The sequence below is a fragment of the Myxine glutinosa genome, chromosome 7, assembly GCF_964187855.1.
Source record: "Myxine glutinosa chromosome 7, kmMyxGlut1.1, whole genome shotgun sequence".
Classification (NCBI taxonomy): Eukaryota; Metazoa; Chordata; class Myxini; order Myxiniformes; family Myxinidae; genus Myxine; species Myxine glutinosa.
The window spans coordinates 187475852-187500194 of NC_136267.1; the positions used below are offsets into that span (position 1 = coordinate 187475852).

General features: G+C 46.7%; 1 protein-coding gene across 1 annotated transcript in view; it reads left to right on the plus strand.

Annotated features, from left to right (window-relative positions):
- The window catches only part of LOC137430925 (disco-interacting protein 2 homolog C), a gene marked incomplete in the record, with an annotated part of 587612 nt that overhangs the window by 153774 nt on the left and 409495 nt on the right, over nt 1–24343 (plus strand). Inside the window, 2 exon segments of the mRNA XM_078782629.1 lie at nt 250–492; nt 21831–21953. Of these exon segments, the coding sequence (XP_078638755.1) occupies nt 250–492; nt 21831–21953 (366 nt within the window).

Consider the following 24343-nt stretch of genomic DNA (forward strand, 5'->3'; position numbering starts at 1 on the left):
GCTGATTTACTGCCTGGAATGGATGTAGTCGATGTATAATAAACTGATTATTGAGGAATAGTTTAATTTGATAAATTGTGCTTTGATTACATACTTGCCTGGTAATTGATAAATCTGATACATCTTGGAGGTGAAATATACAATCCAAAAAATTAAATAAATAGCTGTTGCTTTTTTAGTTTCGAGAATATTTTGGCAACATACTTTTGAGAGAGTATTTTCCCTTTCATTTTCTTTTTTTAATTCCAGAAACGTCTTCGGCATCAGAGGATGAAAACTCACTCCGGCGTCGTTCGAAGGGGCAGTGTCTGTCTTTGGAGCAGTGGGTGAACCAAGCCATGCAAGGCACATCAACGACATCCTCTTCTGCTTCGTCTGCCTCGTCCCTGGGCAGTGGTCCAAGACCTGGCTCAGGTCCCAATGTTATACCCAATACAGAACACCGTGCTGGAGGAGCTGCATTGGCTGATGTATTAGCCCAGACACATCTTGGTCAGTTTTTGACATAGTGTTTGATTCAACTTATGCTGAAAACACAACTTGCATTTGCCTATGATTGGTTGATCAACACTTTTTCGATCTTATTTACTTTTCCAACTGGTTCAGTGTACAGTCATTTTTTGAAATTTTATTTTCAGGATCAAGGGCCACTTATTTGGTCATAGTTTGGTTGGTCAAGGTGTTTGTCTGGATCAGGACATTTATGACATTTGGTTTTGATTTAAATTGATATCAGTTTTGACATGCACACACACACGCACACACACCCGCACACACACACGAACACACACACGAACACACACACGAACACACACACACACACACCTCATAGTATAGACACACACACACACACACACACACACACACACCCCCACACACGCACATACACACCTATATATATATATAATATAGGTGTGTATGTGTATAGTATCCACGTATCCCTGCGTGTCGTAGGAGGCGACTAAGGGTTGGCGTCAGGAAGGGCATCCGGCGATAAAAAACATTGCCTCAAAAAGAGAACCATGACAATTACAATTACATATGGGCAGTGTACAGCCCGAAGTGGAGATCGGTTTCTGAGGTTTGGGACATGGAATGTAGGGACAATGACAGGGAGATCAGGAAAAGTGGTGGAAGTGTTGGTCAGAAGAAGAGTGGACATATGTTGTGTGCAAGAGATGAGATGGAAGGGAAGTGGTGTGAGAATGGTGAAGGGTAGGCAGGGAGAGAAATACAAGTTTGTGTGGCAAGGGTGCCTGGAGGGTGTGAATGGTGTTGGTGTCCTGTTTTCTGAGGAGTTTGTTGTGTGGTGAGTGTGACTGGAGTGAGTGATAGGTTGATGATGGTGAAAATGATGATTGGAAAGCTCTTGGTGAACGTCATCTCGGGATATGCTCCGCAGGTTGGTCGGAGCGATGAAGAGAAGGACAGGTTATGGTGTGCGATAGAGAAGCTGATGGAAAACGTGAAAATGAGGAAGTTGTTGTGGTAGGAGGAGACCTAAATGGACATGTGGGAAGGAATATGGACGGTTTTGAGGGAGTTCATGGGGGTTACGGATATGGTGTGAGAAATGGAGAAGGTGAAAGGATTTTGGAGTTTGCTGATGGAGCTGATTTGTTGATTTGTAATACTCAGTTCCAGAAAGAGAATAATAAGCTCGTTACATACACGTCAGGTGGGTCGACGACAACCGATGACTACCTGATGGTGCGTAGGCGAGATAGGGGGCACATCCGGGACACAAAGGTGATCCCGTGGGAGGAGGCTGTTTCACAGCACCACTTGGTTGTCTGCGACATAAGGGTGAAAGGTGCGAGGAGAACTCGGCGGGTGAAGTACCAACCGAGAATGAAGGTGTGGAGGTTGAAAGAGGTGACAGTGAGGGAGGCATTAAAAGAGAGGCTGAGTAGGGTAGAGGATGATGTGGTTGAGCTTGAAAGTGGTTGGATGTCAATGAAAGATAGTCTGTTGGGAGCCGTTGGTGAGGTATGTGGATGGACAAAAGGACCATCGATGCACTCGGAAACATGGTGGTGGGATGATGAAGTTGGAAAGAGGATTGACGAGAAGAGGAAGAAGTTCAAGGAGTGGCAGAAGGCGAAGGGTACGGGAGCAGAAACAGCAGAGCATGAAAGTTATGAGGCAGCCAAGAAGGCTGCAAAGAAAGAGGTAGCAAAGGCGCAGTAGGCATGTAGGAAATTGTTCGGAGAACGCTTGGATTCGGAAGAGGGTCAGAGAGCGGTATTCAGGATTGCAAAGCAGATAGCGAAAGAGGTTTGATGTGATGGGGGTGAGTTGCTTGAAGGATGAAGTGGGACAAATCGTTGTGGACCCAGATGGAATTAAAGGAAGATGGAAGAGATATATGGAAATACTGTTGAATGCAGAGAATGAATGGGATGGCAACATAGAGAGTAACCCAGTTTTAGGACCGGCAGAGAAGATAACTGAGAATGAAGTTGAGGAAGCGATAAAAGCAATGAAGAGTAGAAAAGTGGGAGGGCCGACGGGAGTTGTGGGAGATATGTTGAAGGCAGCAGGAAGTTGGGGTGTGAAGAGAATGACAGAGATCTGTAATCTGGTGGTGAAAGAAGGCCGCATTCCAGTGGATTGGGAACTGAGTACTCTCATCCCTCTATACAAGGGGAAAGGTGACCCTCTGGAGTGTGGCTCGTACCGAGCGATAAAGTTATTGGAGCATGGAATGAAGGTATTGGAAAGTGTTGGAGATGAGGATAAGGAAGAAGGTGAAGATCGGCGAAATGCAGTTTGGATTTATGCCAGGAAGAGGAACGGCAGACGCACTCTTACTTGTGAGGCAGTTGCAGGAGAAGTACATGGAGAAGAGGAAGAAGTTGTTTCTTGGGTTTGTTGATCTGGAGAAAGCATTCGATAGGGTTCCACGCGAAGTATTGACATGGGCATTGAGGAAGTTAGGAGTCGAGGAATGGTTGATCAGAGTAGTGATGGCAATGTACAAAAGAGCGCGCACAGCTGTAAGGACGAAGGGCGGGAACAGTGGTGAGTTTGAGGTGAAGGTGGGAGTGCATCAGGGGTCGGTATTAAGTCCACTACTATTTGTAGCTGTGATGGAGGTGCTGGCTCAGAAGGTAAAGGAGGGTTTACCGTGGGAGTTGTTGTATGCAGATGATCTGGTGTTGATTTGGATGGGCTGAAGGAAAAGATGAGCAAGTGGAAGGAATGCATGGAGACAAAAGGTCTGAAGGTGAATATCGTAAAGACGAAGGTGATGGCAAGTGGTAAAGCATGTGGTGAGGTGGAAAGAACTGGGAAGTGGCCGTGTGCTGTGTGCAGGAAGGGTGTCGGAGTGAACTCCATTCAATGTACAATGAGTGCTGAGGGGGTTCATCAAAAATGTAGTGGTCTGAGAGGGTCATTAACCAGTGTGGCAGCTACATTCAAATGTAAGGTGTGCACAGAGGGAGCTGCAGATGGAGGAAATGTTGAGTTGGATCTTGGAGACGGCGTGAAGCTGGAAGGTGTGAAAACATTTTGCCACCTCGGAGACATGCTGAATGGAGAAGGTGGATCAGACTCGGCAACGGTTGCTCGAGTGAGATGTGCATGGAAGAAGTTTCGGGAATTGAGTGGCGTGCTGATGATGAGGGGAGTGTCGTTGAAGCTGAAGGGAAAGGTGGATGCTGCATGTGTGAGAAGTGTTATGATTTATGGGAGCGAGGCATGGGTAATGAACGTAGAGCAGCAACGAAAGCTGGAAAGGGTGGAAATGCGAATGGTTCGGTGGATGTGTGGAGTATCGTTGAGAGAGAGGAAGACAAATGATTTATTGCGAAAGATGATGGGAATAGAGCCTGTGATGGATGCTGTGAAGAGGAACAGGTTGAGATGGTTTGGTCATGTTTTGAGGAAAGATGAAAGTGACTGGCTGAGAAGAGTGATGGAAATGAATGTAGAAGGAAGTAGAGGACGGGGAAGACCGAGAAAGACTTGGCTAAAGATGATGGAAGAAGAAATGTGGGCAAGGGGGTTAACAAGGGGAGATGCAGAAAATAGGGCAAAATGGAGAAGATTGTCATGGGGACCACAAGGCTAACTCCTGCTCTAGCAGGGAAAATGGCCTTAAAATGCATGTTTTTGTTGTTGTTGTTGTTGTTGTATATATCGATATATCTGTATTGTCCTGTGTTGTCACTGAACTATTTCCTCAAACTTTTGTGAAATCCTACCAAACTTCTGGTATGCACATATGTCTCCCGTTGGTATGTCCTTAGGGTATTTTATTTGAAAAATCTTCCAATTTCTTCTATGTTTTTTTTGGTGGGAATTTTTTTTTTTCAACTTAACTTTTAAACTTCAATCGTTTATAAAATGTAATATCACGTATATTACAAATACATTTGTGCATTATGATTGTTTGAATTATGATTGGTGCAAACCATGACAAAACAGCAACTCAGGTGCAGTCATTTATCTATATATCTACACATCTGGGCAGTGTCTGTTGTAACTGAACTATTCCCTGAAACTTTTGTTTCCGTGGTTGTGAAGTGTTTTTAATAACGTGGTGGTGGTTTTGAATCACGTGGGGGTGAGGTATTTTGAATTATGTGGTGGTGAGGTGTTTTTAATTGGTGGTGATGTGTTTTGAATTAGGTTGGGTGAGGTGTTTTAAATTACTTGGTGGTGATGTGTTTTAAATTAGGTGGGGTGAGGTGTTTTGAATTACTTGGTGGTGAGGTGTTTTAAATTGGGTGGGGTGAGGTATTTTTAATTACATGGGGGTGAGGTGTTTTAAATTACTTGGTGGTGAGGTGTTTTGAATTTCGTGGTGTTGAGGTGTAATCGTCCCAAACTTCCAGTCTGCACCTCTACCCCTCCCGTATGTATTTGCTGAGGGGTCCTTTTTTGAATTTTATATATTTTTCAACTTAAATCTTCAACCTAAATTGCTTATAAAAATGTAATATCACAAACACTACAAATAAATTTGTGCAAAATAATTGTTTGCATTATGATATTATTATTATTATTATTATTTTTGTATACAAGATCGAGGCTCGTGAAAGAGCTAACATTAATCACACAAAAAGTCAAACCGACACATAAAACACAAAATAAGGGGAGCGGAACACAAGATGGGGAGAGAGGGGAAGGACACAAACGCAACATTTGAGAGCAGGGACATCGAGAGAAATGTGGGAGGGAGAGGGCTTGGGGCGAGGTGGGCGATGTATAAAACATATGGATACTGCACGGACTTCCAGGAAAGAAGTTGGAATTTCAAAAAAGTGTATCTGGGGTGAATTAGCAGGGGTAGAAAAGATCAAGGTTTTGGATGGGGGAAGATAAGCGATGGTGGTGAACAGCTGTTTTAAAGACCTGGAGGGAGGAGTGGGATTGAAGGGAGTGAGGGAGTTTGTTCCAGAGGCGGGAGAAAAGAGGAATGAAAGAGTGAAGGTGAGCAGAGATCCTAGATTTTGGCAGTTTAACCATAAGAGGGTTGCTGGCAGATCTTGTGCGACCTGGAGGAATATTTGGGGGACAGAGCACAGAGAGAGCTCGGGGAGCAAGGACAGAGAGGAGTCGGTGGAAGACAGAAAGACCACCAACCTGCCTGCAGTGAGTGAGTGAAAGGCCCTCGGAGTTAGCTTCATCGCAGGAGATTCCAATGATTCTGCAAGCTTTGGTTTCAACAGCGTGAAGCCGAGCTAGGTGTGAGGCAGGAGCACCGGCCTAGAGGGGGGAACAGTATTCCATTGGGCTGTGGATGAAAGCCTTGTATGTGGTGAGGAGCTCAGGTGTGCCAAGGAAGGACTTCGCATGACAGAGGATGCCCAGTCGGCGACTGGCTTTGGAGGCCAGCTTGGAAATGTGGTTTTCCAAAGAAAGGTCATGGCAGATCGTGAGACCCAAAAGCTTGAGCGACAGAACTTCTTGGAGAGGATTGTTGAGAAAGTAGATGGGAGGGTTTTCCAGTCGGTCTTTTCGGAGAGACATAGTAAGAGTGTGGGATTTGTCAGGATTGAAAGACATGTTCCACTTGTTTGACCAGTCTGTGATTTTGTCCAGGTCTGCAGAGAGTGAGGAGGCTGCAGACTGCTGATCTGAGGGATGAGGAATGGAGTGGCAGAGAGTGGAGTCATCAGCAAAGAGATAGAAAGGATTTTCCAGAGAGTCGGAGCGATCATTGATGAAGACCAGAAATAGCACAGGCCCAGAACACTACCTTGGGGAACTCCAGCCAGAACAGGAAGGGGAGATTTGAGAAATCCATTCAGGGCCACATGTTGCCTGGAACCAGAGAGGAAGTCTGCAAGCCATGAGTGGAGATTTCCATGGATACCATAGGAGGAGAGTTTGGTGAGCAGAGCTGGGTGCCAGACCGTATCGAAGGCACGTGATATGTCAAGGGAGACAGCTCTGATTTCCTGTTTGGCATTGAGGACGTCCAACCATTGTTGAGACAGCAGAAGCAACATGTCCAGAGTAGAATGACCTGGTCTGAATCCAAATTGATGATCAGAGATCAAGCCATTGGAGAAGAGGAACGGATTTGATATCCAAAGCAATGATGGATTCCATGACTTTGCTGATAATTGGGAGCAGGCTGATGGGTCTGTAGTTGGAAGGATCTGTTTTTGCACCTTTTTTTATGTAAAGCGGTAATGTTTGCAGATTTCCAAGATGCTGGCAGATGACCTTGAGCAAAAGAGAGGGTCAATAGAACAGAGGGTGAGAGAGAGCGGCAGAGTAGGATTTTAAGACCCGTGGGCTGATGCCGTCTTGTCCATTTGCAGAATCATAGTCGAGGGTTGACAAAAACTTCTCTACCTTGTCAGGAGAAAAGGACACAGAGTCCAGGGGCAGTTGGGTTCGACTGGGTAAGGTGGAAACAGAGAGAGATGAGTTTGGGATGCAAGATTTTGAGGCAAACAGTTGAGGCATTCAGCTTTGTCACGTGCGGTGTCAACTGTGTAGCCATTTGAGGTAAGGTAGGGGATGGAGGGGGAACAAACACCAGAAACGGATTTGACCAGATGCCACCAGGATTTGAAGGGTGGAGACAGGTTTGAGAGTTCAATCTTGAGTGTGGAGAGATAGTGCTTCCTGGCACTCCTGAGGGTAGACACACACTTGTTCCGAGCTTGGTAGAAGGAACTGAGATTGCCTTTAGTTGGATTTCCCTTCCAAGAGGCAAAGGCAAGTTGTTTCAGGGCAACTGCCTCACCACAAGATTCAGTGTACCATGGACGGGAGGAAGGGTAAGACAACTGAAGACGAGATGGGATAAATCTGTGCATGAGAGAGAGAGCAGTTTGCTTTGGAAGAATTCCCAGGAAGAATTGATGTCAGAGGCAGTAGAGATGGGAGACCAGTCCAGATTATTGATGGCTGCTTGCAGACCGTGCCAGTCAGCCTGAGTGAAATGCCAGACTCGTCGGCGCTGAGGAGGGTCTCTGAGAATGGCCAGAGAGATGTCCACTTTAACAAGCACATGATCAGAAGAACCGATTGGAGCCAAGGAAGAGCAGCAGACATTTGCAGGAAATTTGTCATAACCAAGTCTGGAAGAGAAGATACTCCATTGCCTGAGATCCGGGTCGGGAAATTGACAGATTGTGTCAGTCCCAATGAGTCGCAGAAGTCCTTTGCTGTGGTGCCATGGCTGGTGAGAGAGGAACCCACACCCACACCCTTGGTGTAAATCATGACAACACAGCAACTCAGGTACAGTCATTATCCTCAGCTAAAATAAGCCCGTTCCTCAGTAACGACGCGTGGTGAGGCGAGCGCAGCTAGTGTGTGTGTGTGTGTGTGTGTGTGTGTGTGTGTGTGTGTGTGTGTGTGTGTGTGTGTGTGTGTGTGTGTGTGTGTGTGTGTGTGTGTGTGTGTGTGTCCCAATGACCCTTGCGCGGTCAAGGTGCGGAGCTGTCGTTGCCACATGTGGTAGTGTAGTGATAGTCACCTTTGGAGGCGGATCCACATGCCTGCCAGTACAGTGGGGATAAAAGAGCAATTTGGAGAAATTTGATTGGGTCCAATGGGAGACATTTTGGGATTCTGTAGGGTGGATGGCACTGTGGACCTGACCAACCGGTTAATACCTGCCCTTCAAGGTAGATGTGAGGCCTTGATGTTTACTGTCCCAGGCTTCAGGACTTGCTTATTTAAATTGGGGACATGTAATTTGGAGTAGGGTGTGGCTGTGGGTGAGAGTGATAGCATGGCCGGTGAGGGGATGAAATGTGTGCCACACAGTGTCTTGTGGGTGGCGTTTGTTTATTGGCGCTGAGGAAGCGCCTCTAGCGATTGACTTCCAGCCAGTGTAACGCTAATTCCTGTCACAGGAATTCTGAGATCATATAAGTGGGCGTGGCAGTTCCTGATTGGTTCGTGTTGGGGAACGCCTTCTCGCTGCCGACGTGACGTAAATTCGCGCACGCGCACTGGTGATTGGCGCTGAGGAAGCGCCTCTAGCGAATGACTTCCAGCCAGTGTAACGCTAATTCCTGTCACAGGAATTCTGAGATCATATAAGTGGGCGTGGCAGTTCCTGATTGGTTCGTGTTGGGGAACGCCTTCTCGCTGCCGACGTGACGTAAATTCGCGCACGCGCACTGGTGAAGCTTACTCGATCTTACTCGATCCCATATTACATGTACTTTCATTGCATACAAATTATACTTCCTCCTAGAAATTCCATGCCCGAACCTCAGCGCAATCCAAGAGGATTCACTTGTTTGTAGAGGTGATGTGTTTTCATGTGGTCGTGGAGAATGGAAATTGAGTGCGAGTGGTGATTATTGTGTATGGAAATGTGATTTAAATGAATATGGGGATTTCACATGGAAGCAGGCCATGGCAAAAACTTATTGGTACCATCTTTCGATGAATATGTGTTGGATAATTGAATGGCAGCGGGGGAGGAAATGTGTTTTGTGGATTTTGTGGGTGGGGAAGGTGTGCGTGTCCGCAGGTACAGATCAAGCTCTGGAGAAGCGATGACTGCGGCCCCCCTCTGCAGTAATTACCCCTGGTAGCCAGTGGTGTCTGAAAATTGGCGCCCGTCGGTGGTGTGGTCTGTTTGGGCGCCCTGGGATGAGAGACTCCCGGCGACCCGTGAGGCTGCAAGAAAGCAGGAGGCAACGGAGCCTAGTGTGTGGAGACCCCATCGGCAGGGTAACAGCGTAGGGAGCTGTTTGGCTGTCACAGGCCAATAGGTAAAAGAGGGGGGGGGGGGGGGGGGAAATAAATAATTGGAAGTCGGGCGACTTGTTTGGGACTGTGGGCAGGCACCACAGCCTGAAGTGCCCCCACCATCTTACTTGTGCGGTACCTTCCCCGCTGCCTAGTTGAGAGAAACACACACATGTATATGACCTCTATGCCATGTTCCTGCAGGGGAGGGGGGAGGGGGGGAGGGAGGGGGGGGGGGTGAAATATGTGCTCTATTGATTTAGTGTTGAAATAATTTTTGGAATGTGTATGAGTGGTTATGGGTTTGTGTTAAATGAATGTGGGCAAAATCCACCAAGCCAAGTCACTCACCTGTAACACCAGGATAGGGCCCGCGGAAATTTGGGGTGCATTGGGATGGGCCCAGCTTGTTACATACACGTCAGGTGGGTCGACGACAACCGTTGACTACCTGATGGTGCGTAGACGAGATAGGGGGCACCTCCGGGACACAAAGGTGATCCCGGGGGAGGAGGCTGTTTCACAGCACCACTTGGTTGTCTGCGACGTAAGGGTGAAAGGTGCGAGGAGAGCTCGGCGGGTGAAGTACGCGCCGAGAATGAAGGTGTGGAGGTTGAAAGAGGTGACAGTAAGGGAGGCATTAAAAGAGAGGCTGAGTAGGGTCGAGGATGATGTGGTTGAGCTTGAAAGTGGTTGGATGTCAATGAAAGCTAGTCTGTTGGGAGCCGTTGGTGAGGTATGTGGATGGACAAAAGGACCACCGAGGCACTCGGAAACATGGTGGTGGGATGATGAAGTTGGAAAGATGATTGACGAGAAGAGGAAGAAGTTCAAGGAGTGGCAGAAGGCGAAGGGTACGGGAGCAGAAACAGCAGAGCATGAAAGTTATAAGGCAGCCAGGAAGGCTGCAAAGAAAGAGGTAGCAAAGGCGCAGGAGGCATGTAGGAAAATGTTCGGAGAACGTTTGGATTCGGAAGAGGGTCAGAAAGCAGTATTCAGGATTGCAAAGCAGATAGCGAAAGAGAGGTGTGATGTGATGAGGGTGAGTTGCTTGAAGGATGAAGTGGGACAAATCGTTGTCGACCCAGATGGAATTAAAGGAAGATGGAAGAGATATATGGAAATGCTGTTGAATACAGAGAATGAATGGGATGGCAACATAGAGAGTAACCCAGTTTTAGGACCGGCAGAGAAGATAACTGAGAAGGAAGTTGAGGAAGCGATAAAAGCAATGAAGGGTAGAAAAGCGGGAGGGCCGACGGGAGTTGTGGGAGATATGTTGAAGGCAGCAGGAAGTTGGGGTGTGAAGAGAATGACAGAGATCTGTAATCTGGTGGTGAAAGAAGGCCGCATTCCAGTGGATTGGGAACTGAGTACCCTCGTCCCTCTATACAAGGGGAAAGGTGACCCTCTGGAGTGTGGCTCGTACCAAGCGATAAAGTTATTGGAGCATGGAATGAAGGTATTGGAAAGGGTGTTGGAGAGGAGGATAAGGAAGAAAGTGAAGATCGACGAAATGCAGTTTGGATTCATGCCAGGAAGAGGAACGACAGACGTGCTTTTCATTGTGAGGCAGTTGCAGGAGAAGTACATGGAGAAGAGGAAGAAGTTGTTTCTTGGGTTTGTTGATCTGGAGAAAGCATTCGATCGGGTTCCACGCAAAGTATTGACATGGGCATTGAGGAAGTTAGGAGTGGAGGAATGGTTGATCAGAGTAGTGATGGCAATGTGCAAAAGAGCGTGCACAGCTTGAAGGACGGGAACAGTGGTGAGTTTGAGGTGAAGGTGGGAGTGCATCAGGGGTCGGTACTAAGTCCACTACTATTTGTAGCTGTGATGGAGGTGCTGGCTCAGAACGTAAAGGAGGGTTTACCGTGGGAGTTGTTGTATGCAGATGATCTGGTGTTGTTTGCGGAAAGTATGGATGGACTGAAGGAAAAGATGAACACGTGGAAGGAATGTCTGGAGACAAAAGGTCTGAAGGTGAATATCGGAAAGACGAAGGTGATGGCAAGTGGTAAAGCATGTGGTGAGGTGGAAAGAACTGGGAAGTGGCCCTGTGCTGTGTGTAGGAAGGGTGTCGGAGTGAAGTCCATTCAGTGTACAATGTGCGCTGAGTGGGTTCATCAAAAATGTAGTGGTCTGAGAGGGTCATTAACCAGTGTGGCAGCTACATTCAAATGTAAGGTGTGCACAGAGGGAGCTGCAGATGGAGGAAATGTTGAGTTGGATCTTGGAGACGGCGTGAAGCTGGAAGGTGTGAAAACATTTTGCTACCTCGGAGACATGCTGAATGGAGAAGGTGGATCAGACTCTGCAACGGTTGCTCGAGTGAGATGTGCATGGAAGAAGTTTCGGGAATTGAGTGGCATGCTGATGATGAGGGGAGTGTCGTTGAAGCTGAAGGGAAAGGTGTATGCTGCATGTGTGAGAAGTGTTATGATTTATGGGAGCGAGACATGGGTAATGAACGTAGAGCAGCAACGAAGGTTGGAAAGGGTGGAAATGCGAATGGTTCGACGGATGTGCGGAGTATCGTTGAGAGAGAGGAAGACAAATGATGAATTGCGAAAGATGATGGGAATAGAGCCTGTGATTGATGTTGTGAAGAGGAACAGGTTGAGATGGTTTGGTCATGTGTTGAGGAAGGATGAAAGTGACTGGTTGAGAAGAGTGATGGAAATGAATGTAGAAGGAATTAGAAGACGGGGAAGACAGAGAAAGACTTGGCTAAAGATGGTGGAAGAAGAAATGCGGGCAAGGGGGTTAACAAGGAGAGATGCAGAAAATAGGGCAAAATGGAGAAGATTGTCATGGGGACCGCAAGGCTAACCCCCCCTCTAGCAGGGAAAATGGTCTTTTAAAATGCATGTTGTTGTTGTTGTTGTTGTATTGGGATGGGCCCACAGGTAACGTTGAGTTTTTTGGCAACCACCAGGGGACGTGGTCTGTAGACTGGGGTTGTACAAATGTTTTATTGAAAATTTTTGCAGGTTTGGTTAAGTTTTGTGGTTAAGTTAGGTTTTGCATGTTGTTTGTGTCCTCCCTCAGCAGGATCGACCAATGATAATTTTGTAAATATTTGAAATGCATGGTTGTTTAAGGGGGTAGTATGTTAAGGAGAATAGGCAGGTAGCTTCAGCTCACTTCACACAGCCCTACTGATTTATTTCATCGGCTAATTAAATGTGAGACAGTAAGTGTTAAGACTGGAATGGTAGCGCCTGCAGTGAACCTAGCAGGGGCTACGGTTCCAGGGGGAGGCTGTGTTATGTCGGGGTAGTGACATATTTAGATTTAGGTAGAGCTGCATCGGTAGGTGCTCCGATGATCGTGGGTAGCAAGAACCACTTCGATGTACAGCAAGTCAGGGACCTGTGTAGTCTGGATATCGGATAAGTTGGATATTTGTCCAAAATTTGGATTTTGGATAGATAAGGGGGTGGGGCATGTTATTTAGTTCAGGAATTATGTTAATTCCCTTGTACGTTGTTCCCTCTGTGATCATTCCTTTGTCCCGTATGGCAACGCACCATAGACATTAGTTAGGCCCATTAGTGACACCACATACACTACTTAAATTCCCCTCCACCACAATAACAATAAAACTCAACGGAAGCTAATTCGGGGCACTGCCGATGGAGTCACAGCCAGCCACATCACCAGCTGGCATAGCAACACACATCGAGCAAGCCAGGCAATAGACATGCCCAGAAGGACTCGTGATTGGCCAGGGGCGGGGCAAGAAGCTTTCCTGGGATTGGTGGAAGGAGGGGCGAGCAAGAAGCAACAAACTGATTGGCCACCGACGAAGGGCATGAGAGAGAAGTGACGCGGCCATTGGTGTGGAATTGAGCCTGTGATAGAGAGAGAGAGAGAGAGAGAGAGATAGAGATAGAGATAGAGATAGAGATAGAGATAGAGATAGAGATAGAGATATTGAGACTGAGACTGACTTTGAAGCTCTTTTTATTATAAAAGTATAAAACAAGAGTACCACCAAAAGCAATTCATCCAGGAAAATCAGTAAAATCATAGCAATCCCGGAAGGAAAAAACAATCGGTGCACTGCAAACCAAGCGACAGAAAAGGTGCAAATACCAAAAAAAACACACGAGGAGAAAATCTAGGCATAATTTCTAAACTAGGCATAATTATATATGTACAAATTTACAATCGCATCTGCAACCCTGAGGAGAGACTTAAGAAAGAAAGAGTAGGTCAAGACCAGGGGGGGAGGGGGGGGGGGGGGGAGAAACGCCGGCAAGGAGAAGCATGGAACAGTGTATAAGAAACACCCGCACTGTATTATACAGAAATTAACAATTTGTTATCTTGGACCTCACAAATCCCTCCAACACACCAGGTCGCAACAAAATTTGCAAGGTCGTTTGCAGTTTGGACACAGCCAAATTCAAGCTTGAGCCTTGCTGACACCAACGAACTAAAAAACACCATAATACTGCATTCCTGCATGGGTCTGCCGCCCAGCTTCGCCTTCCGCGACAGGTATACGGCCAGTTCAGCAGTAGCGGTTAGGAACCCGAATACAATAGATGTGGTTCCCTTTTTGGGAGGAAAGCCAAAGATGTAAGCTTTCAAAGAAAAGGTAACCTGCAATCTATGGGAAATAAAATTTAACCAATGAAACAAAGGAGAAAGTCTTTCACAATTAATGAAAGCGTGAAACAAATCTTCCCTCACCGGAAAAAAGGGGCAACAGCCGGAAATGGGGGGAAAAAAAACGAATGACAGCATTGGAAGGAACAATCCAGTGGGCCAAACGCCACTGAAGGTCACCTGTTCTTTTAGAAATAAGTCCAGCATACATTGTATCCCATAAAGGCTCAGAGGGGGGACCGGGAGGCAAGAGTCCTTTCCACCGGGTAACGCCAGCTAGAGGTGGGTCCCCAAGAAGACGTTTCACACAAGACCTATAAATACTCTTGCTGCTCATAACATGGAAGGGGGGTGACCCTGCGCTCATGGGGGGTAGCTCGTTTGGGGTAAAAGCGACACCTAATTTTGGGACTGTGGGCTCAACCTCTGCGTCCTGCGTCCAATGTAGGCCTAGCTGGTGGCCCCTTCGGATCACCGCTCTTAGTATGTTCCCGATTTGCCTCCTGGACCGAACACCTGTTAGGTCCGTCAGCTCGTTCGCAGGCTTCCATCCCTGTCCAGAGTCGTGTCGGAGATGACACACTTTCAGGATGTTGGCCACTATAAAATGCTGGCAGAAGTCGCGACTCCTCGGGATATCGGGGAAAAGTGGGTTGAAAAATAAAGGCTCGTGTGCATACATGTTAGTGCCATACGAGTCTGTTTGGCGACTTATCGAAACGCCCTGCCAGGCATTCAAGAGGCTCTGATAAAAGACTGGGAGCAGAGATGTATCGACGTGTTGAAGGTTGGTCAGGAAAAGTTCCTGTCCGTATCCGAGCCTCACAGCTCGTTGAAGAATGGAGCAGGCTAAGGGCTTTCCTGGTAGGTGTTCTGCATAAAGCAAGCGTTGGATGGAGCGGAGCCGGAAGGCCAACAGGCGGCATTTCACATCGACTAGGCCATGACCACCCTCGGCCAAGGGACAACATATGGCGCTGGGTCGAAGCCAGTGGTAGCCTCCCCAAAAAAAATCCACCAGTTTCCTCTGGATAGCTTGGAGCAAAACCTCCGGTGGTTGCAGGCAGATGAACCGGTGCCACAAAAGGGTAGTGACGAGGTTGTTGACAACTAGCGCGCGACCCTTATAGGAAAGGTGGGGTAGAGCTCTTTTCCATCGGCTCAAACGCCCATCTACCTGGTCAATGATCCTGTCCCAATTGTTCTGGGCATACTGAGGAGGACCGAGGAAGACGCCCAAATACTTGATGCCATCGTTTGCCCACACTAGCTCTGCAGGAAGGGGAGGTGGTGGTAATAACGGTGGCATAGGTAAGTCATTTTTTGGAAAGGGGATCCACAGAGCCTTGCTTTTCCCCCAATTACACCTTAATGATGAGGCAAGGTTGAAGTCCGACAAACACTTTGCCATGGCGTCACTGTCGCATTTTCTTTTTATAATGACACAAAGGTCGTCGGCATAAGCTGACAGGGTCAAAGGTGGGTGTCCTGGAGAAAGGACAAGTCCAGGGATATCCTTTCTGAGGGCGATTAAGAGGGGCTCCAAGGGGCGAGGGCAAATAATAGACCTGAAAGTGGACAACCTTGCCTTTACCCCTCTCTGAACCTTTATGGGTGGGCAAAATTTGTTGTTAACTTTGATCAAGCTGGAGATGTTTGCATATAACAAAGCTATGTAGGCTCTAAAATTAGTGCCAAGCCCGCAAGCTTGTAACACATGACACAAAAACTCATGATCAATGCTATCAAAGGCCTTTGCAAGGTCAAGAAACACCAATCCAAAATCCTCTTTGACACATTTACCAGTTAACAAATCTCTGACTAGGAATATGTTGTCATAGATGTATCTGCCAGGGATGCCGCAACTTTGATCAGGTGACACCAGGTCCCCAATAACTGTCTTCAACCGGTTCGCAAGGACCTTGGAAAACAGTTTGTAATCCGTGCACAACAAAGAGATCGGACGCCAGTTTGACAGGTGTCGGAGATCGCCAGTCTTGGGTAGCAGGCAGAGTACTGCTCTTCTAAAACTGAGCAGTAATTCTCTGGATAAAAGAGATGCATCCAGAACATTGAGCAGCTCTGGGCCCAAAATGTCCCAGAATGCCGAAAGAAATTCGGCCGGTAGGCCATCGATGCCAGGGGCTTTTCCCGACTCTATCTCAGCGAGTGCACCGGTTAGCTCTGGAAGGGTAATTGGAGCATCCAGTTCCAGACGTTGGGCCTCAGCCACGGAAGGAAGATGAGAGGTCAAAACATTCATCATTTCGTGAGAAACTGTTTTGGCCTTGAAAAGTTCAGAAAAGAAATCGATTACATTTAATCTTATATCACTCGGATTTGTTAGGATGTTCCCCCCTGGGTCCAAAACCGAAGATATAAGTTGTGCTGGTTTCTCTACAGTTTCTAGGTGAAAGAAAGCCTTAGTTGGGGTATCTGAAACCTTTATATTTTGTATTCTTAGCCGAACTAGTGTGCCCGCTGCTTTTTCATGGATCAAATCCCTTAATTGGGCCTTCTTCTCGAGTAGCAACCGATAGTTCACTGGGTTGCTCTCATTGGCCAACTTGCTCTCTAACCTTAAGATGTCTGCTTCCAAGCAAGCCATCGTGATATGTTTTACATTGGTACAGTGCGAATTAAATTGTTGACAAAATACTCGAATTTGGGCCTTTAGGTTATCCCACCAGAGACTAATTGAGGAGAAAGAAGATTTTTTAGTACTCATTTCAGCCCAGAAATCACGAAAGGAGTCTGTAAATAAACTATCTTCTAAAAGTTTAACGTTAAACTTCCAGTAACTATTTCTGCATGTGGGTCGAGGAAAAGAAAGATCTAAGGTTACCATATGGTGGTCTGAAAACAATGACGGAAAACAACCTGAAGAGGCCGCGACGTTCCTAAAGGGTACATTAATGTACCAGCGGTCGAGTCTTGCCGAAGACACCCGGCTATTGGCACATCGACACCAGGTAAACTGGACTATGTTGGGGTGATGCAATCGCCAAACATCCAGTAGACCGGCCGTCTTAAAGAAACGGGATAGGTCCGCATGGGACTCGGGGTGGGGTTCTGCAGAGTTTCTATCCTTCGAAGGGTCAAAGGTGCAATTAAAGTCACCACCAATGCACACACATTGGTCGAGATCAACTGATTTCAGGTGGTTTACCATGGAGGTGAAGAAGGCCTTTCGGTCCCTGCTCTCACTAGGTGCGTACACATTGAAAATGGTACAGCGGAAGTTTTGATGTGCAAGCTGAAGGGAAATAAGCCGGCCTTTTATGACTTCCTGAAAATGACAAGACTCAAAAGCTAGACCTGGCTTTAGAAAAAACCCAACCCCAGCAGATGAGGCTGACAGATTGCTAAAATAGCATTGCCCTTTGAAAGTTTGGCACCAGTCATGTTCCACGTTAGGTGTGATGTGGGTCTCTTGTAGTAAAAGAACATTTGCCTTTTTACGGTCAAACAAGTTTTTGACTTGGGCCTGACGGAGGTGACTTGCACCCCCACCATTCATGTTTAAGGTCGCAAAGGAAATGTTTTTCATTCCGTGGTAATGAAATCGCCCTGTGCTTGGGAACACTCCGCACCTGCCCGGGTAACAAACTTTCTTAACCTGTGGAATTGAGATTTCGTCAGGTCAAAATCCTCACGCGCTTTGATTATTGACTTTGCGGTGCACATGAATGCAGCCAAGTCAGGGAAATAGTCTTTAATGACAATGTTGCGGTGACGATACGTTTCGTTAAGGAAGGTAAGAATGAGTTGAGGGGATACCTGCGAGTGACCTGTCATCGCTTGTGACAGCGCGGTTGCCTCAATGTCATCTTCGGACTCAGACACGTCAGATAACATGTCGTCAGGATCTGGGGTATTACCCGCTGCCCCCGCGGTCTTGTCTGGAGGCACCTTCACAAGTTTCCCAAGGTGTTCCCGAGAGCACTCGTTAACACTTTGGTGGATATTTGTATCTGGGGTCGGAGCTTGGGTTTGAGATCCCAGCAAACTCAGATTTGCCGGCCCCGTTTGTACAGTGGGAACGTTTATTGAATCCTTAGTCTGCTCGGTATTTAAAGGGGGGACAAGCGGAAAAACATTTCCCAGCTCGGAAAAGGTAATACTTTCACTGGAGGTTTCGCACTCGGAAACTTCCAGGTAAGAGGTACAAATTTTATTTTTCGGCTCATTTACATAATGAGACTCACTGGTGTCATTGACAACGGTATTCATGTACTCAGTTAGTGAGGGAATGTCAGAGGGACACTCGGACACATGTGCACCGGAAATGGTGCCGCCCATGACCGCCTTCTTTGCAGCACCAGCGAAACTGCTTGGCGCTGGTGCTCTTCGCTTTTTAGCATACACTATGGATTCTTCGTTCATGGGTTCGGGAAAGGGGGCAATGCTAGTTGTGTCAGTCACATCGGTGGGTGTCATCACATTGGAATCGAAAAGCACCGGTGTGACAGACGACTCAGTCGGGGTGTCAGAAGGTACGGTCGGGGTGTCAGAAGGTGCGGTCGGGGTGTCAGAAGGTACTGTCGGGGTGTCAGAAGGTACTGTCGGGGTGTCAGAAGGTACGGTCGGGGTGTCAGAAGGTACGGTCGGGGTGTCAGAAGGTACGGTCGGGGTGTCAGAAGGTACGGTCTGGGTGTCAGAGGGTGCGGTCGGGGGGTCAAAGGGTACGGTTGGGGTGTCAGAAAGTACGGTCGGGGTGTCAGAAGGTACGGTCGGGGTGTCAGAAGGTACGGTCGGGGTGTCAGAAGGTACGGTCGGGGTGTCAGAAGGTACGGTCGGGGCGTCCGAAGGTGCGGTCGGGGCGTCCGAAGGTGCGGTCGGGGTGTCAGAGGGTGCGGTCCGGGTGACGGAAGGTACGGTAGGGGTAACAGGAGATACGGTCCGGGTGTCAGCGAGCATGGTCGGGGTGTCACAAGGCGCGGTGGAGGGATTGGCCTTTTTACAAACCCTTTCGTTATGTCCCGGTTCACCACACTTCGGATAAGAGGCCCTAGGACCTAGGACAGAATCTTTTAACGTGTCCGAATTCTCCACAATTAAAGCAAGTTAAGGAGGCTGAGGAAGCATACATGTGGTATTCCCGATCATCCAACGATACTTTAAAGGATATATTTAAACCTGTATCGGCTCCGCGATCCGGGAGAATCATGTACACCTGCCTCCTAAAGCTCATTACGTGTTTAACACGATCGCTGCGACACCCGAGCGGAATCATTGAGATTCGGGAAACAATTTTATCATAACGAGACAGAACGGATAGGAGTTTCTCGCCTGGCATAAACGGTGGAACGTTGGATATTGTTATCTTGGTAGCTGGCGTATCCATAGGGGATACCGTAATATAATGACCCCCTTTTATGGTTAGACCGGTACTAACGACGTCATGAACGAGTTTTTCTTCTGACACGAAGACAACAAATTTCTGGTTCATTCGTGATGCCGCACGAACATTACCGTCTCCTATGATGGATCCCACGGCAAGGATGATGTCCTCAGCCGGAGCTCCTTCAGGCGGAACACATGCGAATGCATGCTTACGCGTTAAATTTTCGAACGCCTCGTAACGAGAGCGTGTATTCGCCATACCAGCGAAATCCCCCCCCCCCCCCCCCTTGTCCGAACCGGACAAGAAGGTATCAAACCTAAATAACCGAACTAAAGTAAATAATAAACGTGCATTATAAGCACAAAAATGGCTTACAAAGCGTCGTCAAAGCCAGTAGGCCGCACCCAAAATGGGCTCGCTCTCAATCCTCTCTCTCTCGAAGACAAGGGTGCAGAACGGATGAAAACACAATGCCGAAGCACACAGGATGGAAAAGGAGAGGGAGGGGGGGCAGGGGAGGGCAGGAGAGGGGGGAAAACTCACAACGGACTCACCAAAACACCGAGCAGTTGCTCACAGCCGCCATGACGCTACACCCAACGCACCGACAGCCGATAGGTAGAGAGAGAGAGAGAGAGGAGAGGAGAGGAGAGGAGAGGAGAGGAGAGGAGATAGATAGATAGATAGAGGAGAGATAGATAGAGAGATAGATGACATCAACAGGGGTTGATAAAAAGTGAGGAGAGACCGACATTTTGTCTCTCTCTCGTTGCAATAGAGTAATAGACATTGGTGCCTGGACCTCATTCGCTCTTGCCCTCACAATTCCTCTGCTCCGACCTCTTGCCCTCACGCCTTCGTTCACCCTCGACCCTCTCTCCTTTCTGATCCGAACATTGGGTGCATTGCAGTTCCGTGCCGAATCCGGGTAGGACATTGCACGGCTGAGGAGGTGGGTTGTACGCCCGCTCGCTCGCTTGGCGCGAGAGGCCTTATCGAGGCCTAGTGAATGGGGGCGCATTGGGGCCTTGTTCCCGCTAACTGGAGCCGCGTCGGACGACTGCACTTGGAGCCTGATGATCCCTGGCACACTGCAGACAGAGATAAGCCACAGCACACTCCGACACGACGCGGTTCTTTTATTACATCTCCATTTGTCCGTGTTCTAAGTCTGTGTGTAGGAGCGCTCATTAGGGGGTTGTAGTATTTACCGGCGCGTTCATGTTATCAGGGTCCGGCAATAAAGCCGTGTTTATTTTTGTACATAAATACCGTCTTCGTTTGATTTATTTCCTGCAGGTTTGAAGACTGCTCGGATCGCGCCAGGTAAAAGCTCCTGCTTCTTCTTCCTCTCTCCCCCCCTCCCCCCACCCCCCACGCTTGCATAGTGAAATTCGCCATTGAATAACGCCTCAAAGTAAGTTCAATTGGTTATCCGTGGGTTTTCCGTCTTAATAGAGCTATCCACAGGACAGTATATACAGTGCATTCAGAAAGTATTCAGACCCCTTCACTTTTCACATTTTGTTATGTTGCAGCCTCATGCTGAAATCGTTTAAATTCATTTTTCCCCTCATCAATCTGCACTCAATACCCCATAATGACAAAGAGAAAACAGGATTTTAGAAAGTTTTGCAAATTTATTAAAAAGAAAAAACTGAAATATCACATTGACATAAGTATTCAGACCCTTTGCTATAACACTTGAAATTTAGCTCAGGTGCCTCCCATGTCTCTTGATCATCTTTGAGATGTTTCTACACCTTGATTGGACTCCACCTGAGGTAAATTCAATTGACTGGACATGATTTGGAAAGGCACACACCTGTCTATATAAGGTCTCACAGCTGACAATGCATATCAGAGCAAAAACCAAGCCATGAGGTCGAAGGAACTGCCTGCAGAGCTCAGAGACATGATTGTGTCGAGGCACAGATCTGGGGAAGCCTACAAAAAAATATCTCTGCTGTATTGAAGGTTCCCAAGAGCACAGTGGCCTCCATAATTCTTAAATGGAAGAAGTTTGGAACAACCAGGACTCTTCCTAGAGCTGGCCGCCCGGCCAAATTGAGCAATCGGGGGAGAAGGGCCTTGGTGAGAGGTGACAAAGAACCCGATCGTCACTCTGGCTGAGCTCCAGAGATCCTGTGTGGAGGTGGGAGAAACTTCCAGAAGGACAACCATCACTGCAACACTCCACCGATCTGGGCTTCATGGCAGAGTGGCCAGACGGAAGCCAAACAGTTCAATCTTGGTTTCATCAGACCACAGATTCTTGTTTCTCACAATCTGAGTGTCCTTTATGTGCTTTCTTGTAAACTCCAAGCGGGCTTTCACGTGTCTTTCACTGAGGAGAGGTCTTACCATTCAGAAATTCTGGATGCTTGTTTAGCCCAAGCAGAGGATGTTGAGCACGAGGCTATACTGAGCTCTAATAAGGGTGACACGCATCCCTCCAGTTTTGGATACATTGTACATTGTGACCCGCAGGTGCATAAGCTACAGATGAAAATATATTGGTTTCAGGTTGACTTCAAAACATTTGAATGTGTGACAAAGGTGATGGTCACTGCAGGTATTTATTTAAACATCAGAGACTATTTTCTGAGAGTTTATGAGGTGTATTAGCATTGCTCTTGGAGCTCATGCACTATTTTTGTCATTCACAATTTCTGTACAGAGCAGTTTGGTGCTCCACCAGATGTCACAACGCACACTGCCGTCCAGACTGAGCGCACCAGGCTGCCTCCAATGCGCAGTTATCCCAAGCTATCTCGTGCTGATGTTATGGAAACTGGAAATGGTGGGTGAGCCTTTGTCTGAAGGACTTTTTGATCCATTTTATTGCAGAGTCAACAAAGTAAGTAATGCAGCTGCATTTATTTCGAGCATTGCGTCAATATGTTTTATTGAGCACAAGAAAATGCCTTTTTATGCCTCCGCTGACGAAGTCACCGGAGGCAATATGTTTTTTGCGTTGTCCGTCTGGCTGCCCATCCACGATAGGTTTTTGTTACCATTATAACTTAAGAACGGATGAACGGGTCTCAGTCAAACTTGGTACAGGTATGTATAATGATGTGTAGATAAACTGATTAGATTTTGGGGTCAAGAGGTCAAAGGTCAGAGTCTGAAATAGGTTTTCTTTACCGTGATAAATAACTTAAGAATGGCTGACAAGGGTCTACGTTATACTTGGAACAGGTATGTTTAATGATGTAAAGATTAACTGATTAGATTTTTGCGTCAAGAGGCCAGGAGTTAGAGTTCCTGTCAGGTAAAATTTCTGTTACTGTGCTAACTTGTGAACCAGTGATGGGGTTTTGACTAAACTTAGTATTGGTGTTGTTGTGCATTTTTAGACAGTATGTAATTGATGAATGAAGAATTCAACGTCCAAAACCTTTTGTCAGAAGCACGGTCACAAATATTAACTCCCGAGGAGGATATCACTTTTTGTTTACAAGAAGTGCACAGCAAGAAACAATAACCCTTATCAAACCAAGAAGAACATACTGCAAATCACGAAAAAGCACATTGCAAGATACACTACAAAATCCTAAGTCCTTGGTACAGTAGAGATGTACAATGTACATCAAAGAAAACATCGTAAGAATACACCGAATACACAGTAGCAGGTACAGTATACAATATCGACATACAGTATCGACAAACCAAGTGAACAATATCAACATACTGTATTTACAAAGCAAGTGCAATCCTAAGTACAACATCAACATACAATATCGACAGCCCAAGTGAAAATCCTAACATTTGAAGGTGTCCACATGTCCTTTATACTGGCTGGAATTGGGAGGATCAAGTGAAGAAAGAGGAGCGAAGATGGGATTGGTCGCATGAAAAAAGGGGAGGAGAGTAGTAGGATTGGTTGAGCAAAGTGTAGGTGGAAGGGATGAGTGCAGTGGGGATTGGTCGAATGAAATATGTGGGTGGGAGGGAGCAAAGATCGAGAAAGTGGGGAAATGCAATTTGATAGGTCGAGTGAATGCTGGGATGAGCAGAGTCCCCGCCGAGTAAGCTAGAGAGTAGGTCTGCATATCAAATCTTTTCAATGAGGCACATCTGTTTCCCATTGTCTTCTGCCAGACTTTGCGGAGCCATCATCCTTTTAAAAGTTCTTGAAGAATTCAAGAACTTTTGAAGGTCATTCATTGACTATCTACAAATGTGAAACATTCAAAAGAAATAAGTGGATATAACTTTTACTCATGTTCGACACTACAAGGACAAAGATTACTTACTTTATACTATGTAAATGTAAACTACAAAAAAAACTTTATATATTTTACGAATTAAACTTTTAAATATTATCTTAGAAACAAGCACATCAAATTCATCTTTGTCAACTGCAAACTCATCTTTTCCTCATAAGTCAAAAGATCATTATCATGAATATATCTATACATATATTATAGAATAAAACCGATGTATATATTGTGCAGTGTAAGAAAAGGTATAAACTTGTATATATATATATACCGTTACAAAAGGAATTGCATGCACGTGGTAGTTATTTGGGATATTGTTTTTGGAAAGATTTACTGAGAACGTCTTGGTTTTTTAACTCAGAATGCCAGCGATAGCCACCCTGCCGAAGCAAACCTGCATGCAACTGTATGAATTACAGGTATTTATCTCCGAACCGTTGCCCAGTTTTGCCTTTTGTAAAACCCAAAACTGCACACAATTTTCATAGTTCCATACGGAATTTTTCAAAACCTAGTTATAAGATCAACTTGTAGATGAATCGCAAGTTGGAAGAAAGAAAGGTACATGTGAATTACCATCCCCCAGAGGTTACGTAGGCAAAAGTGGGAGGGGACACCCCTCCACCCTGCCCAAATAATTTACAAGTATTTGCATCTCACTTATCAAACAACGTTCGGTGTAGGCCCAGACTCGGCGTCAGAACAAATCTAATCGGGAGGCATTAGGCTAACCGTGGGGGGGGGGGGGGGGGGGGGGGATGGGGTGGCACAAACTGCCGTTCGAGAACTCGATCTATGATGTCAATGGTTGATAATAAGAGTTTTCCGTCAACAACCAAAACACCAACCCAGTTCCAATTTAAAAACATGCTGCAAAGTCTCTCTCTTACACACACACACACACACACACACACACACACACACACACACACACAGACACAGACACAGACACAGACACAGACAC